The following is a 15,000-nucleotide window of genomic DNA, read 5'->3' on the forward strand; positions in this document are numbered from 1 at the left end:
TGCAGTGGCCCAATGCCTGTTGAAGTAGCGCTGTGGATATATAGAGCAGCTGGCACAGCCCACAGTCCTGGGTCAATAGAGGGTTACTGCGAGAATATCCCCAAGGGCAAAATCCGTGCTGGGATCAACATCGGAAATTTCAATGGCTATGGTAACTCCAATGGGAGAGAGGTGCAGCATTGCGGTTTATCACTATATCATGACTAATTATCACTTATGATATATCAAGAAATATCTTGTATGTTTCTTGTAAGCAGTGTTGATAATATCATGATTAATCAATGGTTTTATAAGGGACTGATTTTTTGATATTCCGCATTAGTTTTTATCATATAAGCATAATTTATCATGATATTATCAGAATATTTAATTAAGTAAGAATTTCTTCTTCCTCCTGTGATATAGTGATAACTCGTGATATTATCAGAATGTTTAATTAAGTAAGAATTTCTTCTTCCCCCTGTGATATAGTGATAAATCATGATATTATCAGAATATTTAATTAAGTAAGAATTTCTTCTTCCCCCTGTGATATAGTGATAAATCATGATATTATCAGAATATTTAATTAAGTAAGAATTTCTTCTTCCCCCTGTGATATAGTGATCAATCATGATATTATCAGAATATTTAATTAAGTAAGAATTTCTTCTTCCCCCTGTGATATAGTGATAAATCATGATATTATCACAACATTTTTATTAAGTAAGGTTTTCTTCTACCCGGTAATAGAGTGATCAATTGTGGTATTCTCCAGCTTTATTAGAGAATTTTGATATTATCATGATATATCAAACAATCACTGTCAGTGTCTGTTCTTCTTTGTTACATGATAAAATCACTTGCGTAAGACATGATTTGAGAATGAGAGTGATACATGATATTATAGCTTGCTATTCAGAAATATATTTTTCCATGCTATTCTCAAGATTTGAGAGTGATACTTTGATATCTCAATTTACCACTTTTTCAAATTAAAGATTTGATGGCGACAATTACAGAATTTGCAAGCGAAAATTATTGAGCAACTATCATGATAATCTCAAATGATAATGATAGTTTAATATTTGACATGCACATTATGATGAAAATGATTCCTCGATATTATCATTCTATTATCACCCAAATATCAATAAAATATCCAAATATCAAGTCTCAAACAAATAACATCCTATCAAGATATTTTGATAAACCGCAATACTGCACCTTAGTGTCCAATGGCCACACTGGATGGAATTCAGTGTCTCGTTTGATAATCGAAAAAGTTCCTCGGTGTCAGTAACAAGGCAGCGCCATGTTTCAACTTCTGAGAGGATGTCTAATTAGTAAATTACTATGAAATGATAGCAGGTCGAAGATTGTGTCATAATTGTGTTATAAATATTTCAAACGCCAAGCTTTTGTATTTGGTTTTTCTTAAAAAGAGTAGCGAGCCTGCGGCACCAACTTTAACCTAGGCCCCCTGATTTGTTAAAAGGCCGGATAACTTTATCCGGTGGGTAATCACTATCTAACAGTTGCAATCAGCGTGCAAAGATTTAGGTATTTGCTCGCGAAAAATCAAACCTAGGCGTGTTCTAAAACCAGTGTCAATGTTTAACGCGAGGTATATCTCACACTCTTGATAGCCACTTATCCCCTGGATAAAGTTATCCAGCCTGTGAACAACTGGGCCCTGGTGACAGAAAAGTGCTCGTTGATGGAAACAATAGGAAGGGGAGGGTGGGGGAAAGTGAGGCGTTATTTGCTAGAATGAAACGATTTCTCACTGGTACAAGTCCAAGAGATAAGTTTTAGTCCCCATCCCTTTCACTTCAATTTGGTTTGTAGTCGACCAAGAGAAATACGAATGAATGAATGAATTTACCAAGGAACGAACTAGCAACTGAAAATTAGAAAGAAGGACGACGGAATGAGCAGACGGATTCACTGATGAATAAATGGATGGTGGACGAATAAAACCCGCTGAAAAACACTCTTTAAAGAGGAACTTTCTATTGTGACAATTCACGTTAAAAAATTGGACAAAAGCAATTGTTTATATAATATATGATGACAAGCACCTAAATTCACAATTCACACAGTCAACCCAAATGTCAGGTGGGCATTAACGAACAAACTTTACTTATTTATTTCCTTTGGCTGATAATTCGCAATGATATTAACACACGGCCTTACGATAACCTAAATGAAGCTCTTATTACTGAGAGGATTCATGTTTGCCTTTCTAGGATTCAAAATCCAGCTAAACTAGATAAATTTTTGAAAGATTTTCATGAGATGTCACCGAAAAGTAAATAATAGTTTTTGATATAGCAATTCCTTTTTGATATTATTATTATTTACTTACATGGCCATAAACACTACTTACGTACGTAACTGTATTAGACGAAATTGAGAAACGTGATCCTCGCACTTCGCACTAGTGGGGGGTTGGGGTTAGTTGGTGAGGGGTGATTAGGTTAATACGGTTAAACCCTAACCCAAACCTAATCACCCCTCACCCCCACCCTCTACCGCTATCCCCGGAATAAACATGCCGCAATATTAGAATGCCACCGCTGTTACTTGAAGCATTTATATCCCAAAATATCATCATCATCATCAGAAGAAGCATATTACAACTCGGGTGACTTTGCTGCGGCTACAACATTTCGTTACGTTACTCCTATTCCTGAGTTATTTCCTGGATCTCGGGAATGGACAATGCAGCAATGTCGAAGGATATTCAGTAAATTGTCCCTCCATCACCCCCTGGTTCTGCTAAGAGGGCGCCTCCACTGTGCTTCAGGCTCCTAATAGAGTATGACTAATTTTGAAAAGAAGGTTTGTATTCCTTTCCTTTCACTTTATAGATCTGGGCCGGATTGTTCGCAAGCCGATTAACTTAAAACGAACTGCAGCGTTGACATTGATTTAAAAAGTTTTTAAAAAGTAAAACGTTTCGATCACTTCCGTGACCTTCATCAGTTACTTATGAAAATATGTATAACGATGGTAAAATAGGCAAGTAGGTGACAAATATGCATAACGGCGTGTGCCAAAAAATGTTCTAAAAATTCTTGAGATTGAGTTACAAACGTGGAAACTCAACGTCCTCGTTGATTGAGTTCTCTTCCTCATTAGAATACCACGCTTCCAAAAACAACCGCTGGTTCCATTGGGGACAGATGTGAAGAACTGACACGTTTTCAAAATCAAAGCTGTGGCCAGTTTTTTTGGGAACGTTGGGCCAGTTGAGGGTTTTTGTCGAAACACGCGGCGGCTTTATAATGTTCTTTGGTTCTGGTTTTTTAAGCACGTGACGTCTGGCCGATGTACACTGCCGCGAAATCGTTGCATTCGATCTTGTAAACAGTGCCCCTTTTGCCCTCTTTCTTTTGTTGGTCTTTTGGTCTTCTAAAAAAGGAGCCGACAGTGCGGACAGATTTGTGCGCCACTTTCATGTTGTGTTGGTCTAGCACTCTTGTAATTTTCTCAGAGGCGCCTTTAGCGTAGGGAAGTACGACCAGATTACGAGAGACTGCCTGATCCCCCTGTCTTCCGCGTGGTTTACAGGATTTACTAATAAGGATATTCTAATAACGAAGAGAACTCAATCAACGAGCACGTTGAGTTTCCACTTGTGTACCTCAATCTCAAGAATTTTTAGAACATTTTTGGCACCGGCGTTATGTACGTTTGTCACCTACTTGCCTAATTTACCATCGTTCGTCATATTTGCATAAGTAACTGATGAAGGTCACGGAAGGGATCGAAACGTTTTACTTTTTAAAAACTTTTTAAATCAGTGTCAACGCTGGAATTCGTTTTATATCAACTGATAAGAGGAAGCAGCCGCATCGATACAATCTAACACAAGTTGATATAAAGGATTCTGTGGTGTTAGGCCAGATATGAACCGCTCGCACGCGTCTATTCTGTGCTCTTGTAGTGTGACTATGTTGGTATTAACTAGGGCCTCATTATAATCCTTCCCTGGATAAATTATGGCCATTGCGCGCTTCTGTATCCTCTCTAATGAGTCAGACACATATCGTAGCAGGTTGGCATGTGTTACGCTAGCGTACTCAAGTGTTGATCGGACGACTGAGCATAGAGGCGGCCGTTGGCTTTCTTCACTATAGAGTCGCAGTGAGCCTCCCACGTCAAGTCGTGAGAAATAAGGACGCCAAGAAATTTGAATGACTTAACTTCTTCCAAAGAGAAGCCGCCCGTGGCAATAGGAGGACACTGAAAACTAGTATAGTGTAAAAAGTCAACCGCCAAAACCTTGCATTTACTGGATTGAGACATATGTTACTGCTTGAAGCAAATGATTGAAACTGCGAGACAATGGATAATAAGACGGATGGCGCATTCCTGGGAATAATTTCGATAGCAGTGAGATCGTCCACGTATTTTGCGCGCAGGAGCCAGTATTGGTGGAGGTCATTAGACATAACCACCGACAACATCGGCCCTAGACGGGTAACCTGCGGTATGCCTCCATTTAAATTGCTACAATTATGCCACCTCTTTAGCTAACTAGAGTCGCGACACTCTGTTGTTTCCAAGCAGGTCTTCAAACTGCAATAAACTGCCAAATTCTCGGGTTAATTGAGGTCTGGGCCCAGATCTGTTTTATGAATATAAGTGAGGGGGCGGTCTAACTGTTGATCCATTTTATATAAGTTAACACGAAATAACTTTGGGGCATTGTTAACAGCAATAAGATTTGAAACCTTAACCGCTCTGTAGAATGATATGTTATCACGTGACATGTTTAAGTTATTTTTGGCACAGAAATCTTCTCAGCTAAACGGCAACACTTTTATTATTTTCTGGTGGCTGGATTTACCTTTATAATTTTACACTATTGAGTACATCATTTTTGTGCTTGGACATTTCACGATAATTTTAAATGTCCGAAAAAAAAATCCTTTTCCACAGGGGACTGGGCACTAGTACAAAATACCGTATATTTCCAAAACTAAAGACATATGTAACAAAGGCCAGCAAAGTTCGTTTTCTTTTACCATTTTGTTTAATCTAATAGTAGCGAAGTGAAATAAATTTTAGCATAAACTGTTGCCTTTTTTTATTTCGAATTTTGTGGCCGTAACAAGTCACATGACCTCATTTGCATACGTAATCCTCATCAATATACTGAATACAAAAACTTTTGTGACGTTAGTAGTCTGGGAAAGTCTTAGGTTGTTATTACTAAACCTTCAAAAGTTAGACAACCCCCTTACTTTTTTGTGCAATAATTTGAGTCCAGCCCATGCCTTAATAGCCCATTTCCGAATTGCTGCATCCCTCAGTTTCAAAGCGAGTCCTGGTGAACAACCATTCAAATGGAAATGAGTTGCGTATTCTTATGCAAATCGAACTTATTTCCCTCACACTACTAGTTGAGCACCAAGACTCACTTCGAAACCCAGACAAACAGCAACTCGGAAATGGCCCATTTACTTGAGTTCTGCTGCAAGTGTCCTTCGGAGGTGCGTTTTTTTTATTCTTTTACTTCCGTTAGGCCCAAATCGTTTATGTATGAGGTCATCGTTTAGCATAGATCTGTGAGTCTAATTTTAATCTTAGAGTCTCCAGTAAATCATTCCTGACATAATCGAAACGCTTCTCATACGATGCTGATTCCATGCGTGCACGTTCGACTTTCAAAGTTGGAAAGGATGAACTGGTAGACGAGATTGTTTCTGGCTTTGGCCGAATGTACTCTCAATAGCAATTTGCGATGATAGCAGGCTTCAGCTGCAACCAAATCTCTTGATACTCTAGCTAATTTACTGCATTGATTAAGTTTCTCTCGCACACCTTTTTTCCTTTAATGTATCTCCTAACTTTGTCACAAACACGTCAGTTCGTAAGTTGTTCTTTTGGCTGGAGGCTCACGAATAGATTTTCTCTCTGCCGTGACCTTCTCGTTGTTCTAATGATCTTTTCTTTGCATGTATGATGTCATGATCTCTTTTCATAGTAAAAATACTTCGGCATTTGTGATGATAGGTAATATTTGGATATTCTCCTCAGACTGTTTTTGCGAGCTCTAAGATAGGTGCCCACTGCCAAATTTCGGCGGTTCATACGAGAGTTTTCCATGACTGGATGTCTTGCAGTGATGATAGGTAACCACAAGAGTCGATGCAATGAAAGCAGTTATCTCTTATCTCCACACAAAGACGTTTGCTGGCGGGAGAGTTCAATTCTTCACTTATAGACCTTTTATATTTATTTCCCAGAAAATGAAGATAAATAAGCCAGTTTCGTGAGGACTGTCTTTAGAGTAAAACATTAGCAGAGATTCCAAAAAACAACGTCGTTAAAAAGAATCGTAGTAGGAAAATCACCCCACATACATGCTGAATAAAAGCATGATATCGCATTCGAGTTCATATGTCGAACGCCAGTAGTTTATTTATGTTCAGTGTTATAACAAATCGCTCTGAAATAGCCTTAAATTCATTCCGATTTCTTTGATAAACCTTTTAAAAAGCCTATTCGATATTTCAGCCATACGAAATACAACAAAAGTCCGCCGTAAAAGCCTGGAAGAGACTGAAGTTGTGACCAACAACTAACCTGGAACATTGTCCGCCTTCTTGAATTACCCACGACGCATGGCAAATAATATTAATCACGCATTCAAAATAAAACAAGAATTCAAGTCTTTTCTAGTAATACAAACAGCAAGAATTCAAAAAAAGGAACATTCCTCAGCTTAAAATTTCTTTGACCATGAATTCAATCTTAAATTCAATGGTTTGCTGGAGCGTTTTCCCTAGCTTCGTTTTCATGCAGAGGAGCTATTTTTTTACTTTTTTGAGTCCCAAAATATTCATAAAGCTGCTCTTTCGGATTTTCTATCATCAAAATTTTAGAGCAACTTGTGATGCTCTCTCCATTGTCACTAGTCACACTTTTTCCCAAGAAGTGGTAAGAAATTTTGGTTCGGCTAATGGACTTATAAGCTTAGTATGGGAGTTGTTCGCTCCTAGTCATGGACTCCTGCTTAAATTTTCCAGATAAGTGCGAGGATCAGTTCTCTCTTTCGTCTTAAGATTTTTATGCTTGTAGTACGTATTGAATTTACAAAATGAGGGGTAGTCCACAAGTTTGGTCCATGGACCGGGTCCACAGGGATTGTCCATGGCTTGAGGTCCATGTTTTCCATACGTCCCGCATATTCAGTAAGCCGCCCAAGAGTACCGCTGAATCAAGGCGCTTATGCGGTATTTCTGCGCAGCTTCCTGAGTATGCGGGACATACAGGAGCCATGGCCCCCAGGTCCTGCGACATTCCCTGTGGGCCCGGTCCATGGATGAATCAGTTGCCACCATCCTTGATTGGCGTTAAAGGGCGTTGAACAACCAGGCCCTGGGTACGAAAATGTTGCTCAGCAGCGCAGGGACTGGGGAAGTTAGTCAAAATGAAGGCCACTGAGAGGAAAACACGGGATGAGGACTTGTTTATTGACGTTCACTCTTCGAAAGAGCCGGATGAAACAGAACTTATTCCAGCGTTGGGAGAAGGAAGAGGCAAACCAACAAAAGATGTCACTTGCATCGCCCTTCCTAAAGCAGCACTTGGAATAACGAAGGAAAAGCAGTCGATTCCCAGGTGTTCGACTGGGCGGGGAAGAGCCTCTCTTATGAAAGCTCGTGCTTTGACAGATTCACCTCCTGTTAGGAGACCAGGAGAGAAAGTTGAGAAGCAAATTTCCAGCATCTTAAACGTAAAATGCCTTTTTTTGTTATGATTTTGAAAAGCGCTTGTCTCTGACCAGTAGGTTTTTGAAACGTTGAAGTACCTATCACCTCAACACACTTTTCCACTTTATATTTTCTCCGAAATCGTCCCAAATACATCGTGTTGTTTTTAGAACCTTTTGATTGAAATTTCACTTTTTATAGGCCTTATTCACGATAGCCGCCATGTTGGTTTTCAAATTGTCATGCAAATTAGCCATGTGTTATGCTGGGCAAATTGCGGAAAATCGGCTCGTCGAAATATTGAAAATAACAATGCTAAAGGTACACTTTAGAACTTAGAATTAAGTACCTTTTATAATAATTTTATATCTTTGATTGCCTTTGACATTTTGACTTTCTACTTTGTTATCTCCTCATTTTTCACTAAAAAAAAACATCGAAGTAACTTGTGTAATCATTCTATTTTACTGCTTAGGTGATAAACATTCAATGAACGTGAAACAAATCATCTGTGTGGCTAAGATGTTTGTTATAACCTCTCGAACTTATTTGTCTTGTTTGCCCCCTCAGATGTGAGTAGCTAATTTGCATGATAATAGCAAATCCAACATGGTGGCCATCGTGAATAAGGTCTATTGGCTTTGAAAGAGGGGAGCAGGGGTCATACTTTGATCCAAAACTGAGTGTTGAAGGGGAATGGGTTTGATACTGGGTTGACGTCACAGACTGCTTTGCATTGCGATAGGTCTTTGAAAACAGCGATGCAAGTTAATTTGTGACATCAACCCGGTGTCAAACACATTCCCTTTCATTGCTCGGTTATGGATCAAAGTATGACCACTTTTCCTGTCTTTCAAAACCAGTGAAAAAAGTGAAATTTCCATGAAAAGGTTCCAAAAACAACACAATGTATTTTGGACGATATCGGAGAATAAATTAAAGGGAAAAGTGTATTGAGGTGATTGGCAATTTAAAAAAGTAGTTCTTTAGCACTAAGAGTACAAACCAGTCTGTGTGAAACATGCCTATAAGCTTGCATATGCAGACCGCAAATTGAAAACCAGGGACAAAATGCAGACAGGGGGTGAAATATGAACTATGGACAGGTAAGATTTGACAGTTGTAGCCAGGAAAAACTATGGGAGCAACTACAGAATACAGGGCCACATTCAAGACCTATGGAAGTACTGGCTCGTTTGGCTCGGCACTTTTCGAAATTCTTTGGTCAGAAAGGGTTTTTAAAATAAAAGATCAGTTGAGCTGTATAAAAGTGCATTATGCTATTGTGTTGACAAAAATTTCCTGGCAGTGGTTTTTTTCCTAAAAAGGATCATCACATTTAATTCAACTTCTTATTGCTTACTGCAATTTTCATAATTTTGGTGAATTTGTCTTCAAGCCTTAACGGCCAAACTGCATTTTGACTTTCGTCAATCAAGCTTCCGATGCCAATGGCAGATGGTGAAAGCAATTGATGTGTGATGTAACCCACCAATCAACATCTTTGGTCCCTAAGGTACATTTGTACATTTGAACTCGTTGCCAATGGAAAGCAATGGAATCTGTACAAATCTTTTTTCTGAAGAATTTCTAAAAACATATCATAACGATATTCAAGCTGTGAACTAAACAAAAACTCCAATTCACTTTCCGGAGGCGGAGTCGATCTTCCCAGCTATTTCTGGAAATTTGATTGATGGAAGCCAAAAAGCACTTTGGCGCTTGGTGCTTGAAGGAGAGATTCCACAGAATTATGAAAATCGCAGTAATGCCTTAAACAGGGATTTTATTCAAATTTAAAGTTGGCGGCTGGTTTGAGAAGAGTAACTGACTGCTGTCATTGTCAATTAATAAATAATCACTTTTAAATTGATTTTAGGTTTGAAAGGATCTGTCTTTAATTGCTTCAATCCAGTAGGGAAAAAAGTAGCCAGCTTTTGAGTTCTCTGAGTGAAGTAGCCAATGCTTTTTGTCGGAACTTATTGAAACCAGCATTTTAACATTAGTCTCCTTTTATTTTTTTATTTAGTTATTAATTTACTTATTTATTTATTTATTTATTTATTTATTTATTTATTTATTTATTTATTTATAAACTTCTCCCCTTTGGGCAGGGTATCCCCACAGAGCTCCACTCCAGGGACCCAAACAAAAGACAAAAATACATAATAAATTTAACAACTGTACACAAACAATCATCACTTAATTTAAAGGTACAAATAGCTCCACAAGAGTGACATTTGATACGGATAGATTTAAAGGATTGTGGTATGTGAACATTGTAAGAAGTTTTGGTTATTTCCTTGAATCGCTGGAGTTCAGTGCACAGACTCCATTTCGCCCTTTTAGCCATCATTTTATCCTTGGTCTGCAATCTGCTGTCTGTTTTTTACAGTGACTCATGGTTAGTATGCAGCATGTGATGGAGTAGTGATTTTTTTGGTTTATGGTTTGTGATTTAAGCCACGTGCTTTTCACCCCTGAGTGGCCATAGAAAATACAAATTGGTTAAGAGTAATACAGCCCTAGTTTCCATGAAGATATGTAAGACATGTTTGCCATCAGGTTGAATTGGTATGTACTACAAATAAACAGTATTATTGACTTCAGGATCAGGAAAAGGGGTGAATATTTTCCTCTCCCCTCTGCGGCTTGGTAAATATGCACCAGTGTCCTCTATTCACCTTGAATTCTGATGATGATGATGATGATGATGATGATGATGATGATCATAATAATAATAATAATATAATAATAATATCATTAACTAGCATTATTAAGGTGTTTATATCTGGGGTACACAAATCTCACGTTCATTACTTCTGCATATTAGGTATGTTTTTTGTTATTAACTTATGCATTATTTGTGCAATAATCGTCTGCTTTTATTTTGGATTGTTTAAACTTGGTGTTATGTAAATTTAAGATGTGATGTGGTACCGGTCAATAACTGATGAATGATTTGATATCTTCACTTTCAACTTGTTGCTTACTTTTATAGCATTTGGAAGTTGGCTTTGCTTCTTAGTTGATTAATTTTAAATGAGTGCCTGGGCTTGAGGATTGGTGCTCTAACCATGGAAAATGACAGTTTATTAGTTGGCCATTATCAACACTATTCACAATGCCACAGACCATGTAGATTCAATTTTACTCAAATGGACTGCTTTATGGGAACTGCGTCATCAGCTATCAGGAGAAACTGGTTGTAAATGAAATAAATAAAAAGCTTTAAAGTGCCACTACAACGAAAATGTTTGGTTTTCTTTTCAAATTTTTTCAACGTCAATTGAGTCAATATGTTCAAAATAATACAATGCATTTAAATTTGGAACGATAGAAGCGAGATAAGTCGGGAAATAGCCAGCCAAAAATCGCTAAAAATCTGTCCCCGCCATTACTCGGACGGCATTGGAGAAGCCTGCAATCATTTTGTAAGCAGTCTTCATGCAAGACTTGGCTCATCACGTCATACGCGCATTGCTTTGTGAGCGTTTGACAAAGCGAACAAGTCGATCAAGGAGTAATGTATATAATATCAGCAAAAAGCAACTCAGCGATCTCTCACATGTCATAGACAGCATGGGAAATTAGCCGCGTTTATTTTTAGCATTGCGCAACCCTTTTCCTCGCTCACGGTCATTTGCCGTTCGAGTAATGGCGGACAGCGAAAGCCGAAAAACTACGTTACAATGATCATGCAAAATTTCCATCGTAGTGGCTTTTTAAAAAAGATGATTGAGAGATGGCTGTTCATACTTTTTTATTAAATAATCTATTTATTTATATATTTATTTTGCTGCACAAAACCTGTCTGGGGGATTGAGCTTATGAGCCAAACAGTCAACTGTAATACTATTATAATAATATTCTCTCTATATGGAGAATTGCATATGTATGTACATGTATGTGTGTAATCTACATGTATAAAATTATTATAATTAATGTGTTTATGTATGGACTAAAAATTAAGGTTGACATTTAAAAAATACAATAGATTCAGTTGAACTTTGTCATTAGGATTTTTTGTACTTTTATGACATGATATTATGTCTCAAGCTGTCATGAACATTCTTGTCAAATTAATGAGCCATCTTTCTAATACAGAAACAAGAGTCATTTCCTCCACTGTCAGCCAGTAAAGTCAAGCCATCAACGCCAAAGTGGTGCAAAGAGACTGCTACAAGGTTAAACAAGAATAACACATCAAGACCAGTCTCAAATGTATCTGATTCAACAGATGAAAGAAATACAAGCTCCACTACACCTTTGGTTTCCATAGGATGTAAGGTTAGTACTGCTGTATAAAAAGAAAGGTTCTGGAAAGGCTATAAGGGCTCAATCTCACCTTGGAACTGTTGTTTAGTTAGTTAATGAAATTATGTATGACTAATACTAAGCCTGCATTTTCACAGCTACTCACTTTTATCCTTTTCTTTGCTTGTCTAAATTTAAGGTTGTTGTACTGCTCAGATGAGCAGCAGGGATTTTGCTCCCTTCCTTGTATGTTTAATGTTCTTATGTCAAATTAGCTTACGTAATTTGCTCCTTCTTCACTGTCTTGATCCACATTAGAAAGTGGTGTAAATACGTGGTTACTTGATCCAGGGGGTAATGACAATCTGCAAGCCAGTGAGCCATGCGAGTCATGCGAATTTCGACTTTAAGTCTACGCCCCCATTTTAAACCGGTCAGCTTTCAATAACTGTGTGACTCGCAGTCATGGCTCGCATGGCTCGCAGCCATGACTCGCATGGCTCGCTTCTTGGTTCGCATGGCTCGCAGCCATGGCTCGCACGGCTCGCATGGCTCGCACGTTTGGCTCGCTGGCTCGCTGGCTCGCTGGCTCGCACATTGGCAAAACTCGATCCAGGACCTTGAGGTTTAAACATAAATTAGCAGTAGAGACATTAGGCAACATATAAATACAGTAGACGGCAAACTTTGGACTAAAATTGGCATTTTGTCAAAAAGGAAAGAAACTTGTTTGATATGAGCTCATTTTTTGTGTGTTAGCAGCAGGTATCAATTAATTATTCAAACGAGAGAGACGAGTTAGAATAACATAATTTTCATGCTTTTACAGTGTATGACAAGCAGTATCCCATCGTTTCGCATTTCACGTAAATATGATGCTTAAAGGCTCACCTTCATCCTACAGGCATTGCTTGCTGTGGAAAAATTTTTATGTATGAAAATTCAGGCCAACTTAGCTGAAGTTCATCCAATCACATTGCTACGATAAGCAATGCAAATTTCCAATTAACAAAAACAAACGGTCCAAAAACCTGTTGGTTCATTAGGTAGCCCTTTAATCTCTAATAATAGAACTTTGTAGTAGCAGTAGTAAATGTAGTAGAGTATATCATAATATTATTATAATAATAATAATAATAATAATAAGAAGAAGAACAACAACAACAACAATAATGATAATAATACCAGTGGCATGATAAGGAGCACGTTCCTAACAAAGTTGTAGAAAAGATGAAATCACCATCCTATGGAACATGCCCATACATGTACATATCTGTACAAAGCAATAGACCAAGGCTGTTGCCTAACAGAAGCCCAGTAGCCTGGGGCTCCCAAAGAATAGCTCTGGGCAACACCTTTCACTTCATATGTTGGGCTCCTAAGTTCTCAGCGTTTAGCTCTGAGGGCCCCTTTAAAATTTTCTTAGGCAGCAGCCTTGCAATAGACACAATGAAATATACACCCATCGATATTTCCAACTCCTTTCGCTCCCAATTATTGATGAGTAAAATGGCCTGGCACTAGCCACTGAGTAAAATGATCAGGTGTGACTATCAGAGATATAAGGTTTGATGTGCAATTCTGGCAAGAAATACAAAATAAAAGAGAGATGGTCAACAAAAATAACTCTTACGTCCTTGTCCATGGACATACATGTAAGCGTTTGATTTGAGACAAATACACCACTGAATAATTTCTTTTTTCTTGTACAGGAAGATTTGTTGGCTTCATCAGATGGCAGTGATGTTATCGTTATTGAGAATCTTCCTACAACAATTACAGAACAGGTTTGTTGTTTAATATGCTCACTGACAAATAGAATGTTGGCCTTTAGAAAATTAAAATAAAATATTATTACTGGTACTAAGCCCATAATCTTTTTGACTTCGTGTTTGAGGAGGGGAGGAGAGGGAGGAGGGGGTGATCATGTCCTCAAAATTTGGCATGGTGATTTGCATTAATTGTGGAATAGCATAGCTTCGTCAACCTAAAATAAACTTATGTATCCTGAGATAAGATAAAGGTATCAATGTAGAGCTAAAATTCAATCAAACACTGTAAAATCATCTGCTTCTTGTTAAGGTCACCCCCCCCCTCCCCTCCCCCAACCTCCCACACTTCAACACCCCCTCCTCTTATCTTTCTTGCGGGATCCAAGAGGCACTTTCATGTTGGTCAGTATTCTCAACAAACGAGTTTTTTCAAAACTGATAATGCTTACTGTACTTGAGTATGGGGGACAATTTTTGATGTTTATTGCCCACGTTTCTTCACACAAGTTGTATGGGCGATTTGCATGATAATATCATTTACTACGAAGACTAGACTGCTTTGAGTTGCTTTTATTGTTAGGCAAATTTTAACAATTAGACTTGGAGGAGAGAAGAAAAATCAGAATAACAAAGCATTTTGACAAAGCATTCTGGTCTTGGTAGTAAAATCATGCCATAATGGAATCGCCTATTTAGGTTCAGAAAAGTGGTTAAGGGGACACTTTGTGACGCTTAGTTAAACAGGTGTGCATCTCATTACTGCCTTCACGCCCAGGGAAAAGGAATAACCGTTACATCTGCTAACAGTTCCAAGTTGAGAATCTCTAGAATCTAAATATTCCACTGATCTTCAACACGAAAGGCTGTGATAATCTTCTCTTTTAATAAGCACATGTTACTACTTAAACGTTGTACGTGATTTTCTTTTCTGGTGTGATTCTTTGCAGAATTTGGTTGAATTGTTTGAACCGTACAGCGACGTTTTGGCATGTACCATTGATAGAGACTACCATGGGAAAAGTTTAGGGACAGCTGTTGTCAGGTCTAGCTTAGAAGCATTTTATTATATTAGAGTACTCTTAATAATCAGGCATACCACACACGTTCTATCCGAAAATCTCCTAAAGCAGATTTTCCAGCAAATGTAATTTGGTGTTTGTGTGTTTTGCAGTACTGTAAGTTTGAGCGAGCGTGCGTAACGACAAAATAGGCTTTCGTAGCTACCGGAGTGCAGCTTGAAAACAAGGTGTTGCAAGTTA

The 15,000-nt window shown here is 38.2% G+C and overlaps 1 protein-coding gene across 1 annotated transcript in view; it reads left to right on the forward strand.

Annotated features, from left to right (window-relative positions):
- Positions 1–7,417: 7,417 nt before the first annotated feature.
- Positions 7,418–15,000, forward strand: part of LOC138060245 (uncharacterized) — a 13,950-nt gene continuing 6,367 nt past the window's right edge. Inside the window, exons 1-4 of the mRNA XM_068905981.1 lie at positions 7,418–7,735; positions 11,820–12,002; positions 13,682–13,756; positions 14,689–14,783. Of these exons, the coding sequence (XP_068762082.1) occupies positions 7,430–7,735; positions 11,820–12,002; positions 13,682–13,756; positions 14,689–14,783 (659 nt within the window). The 5' untranslated portion in view covers positions 7,418–7,429. The remainder of the gene's footprint in view (positions 7,736–11,819; positions 12,003–13,681; positions 13,757–14,688; positions 14,784–15,000) is intronic.

The sequence above is a fragment of the Montipora capricornis genome, chromosome 8 (genome assembly GCF_036669925.1).
Source record: "Montipora capricornis isolate CH-2021 chromosome 8, ASM3666992v2, whole genome shotgun sequence".
In the NCBI taxonomy this organism is placed as follows: domain Eukaryota; kingdom Metazoa; phylum Cnidaria; class Anthozoa; order Scleractinia; family Acroporidae; genus Montipora; species Montipora capricornis.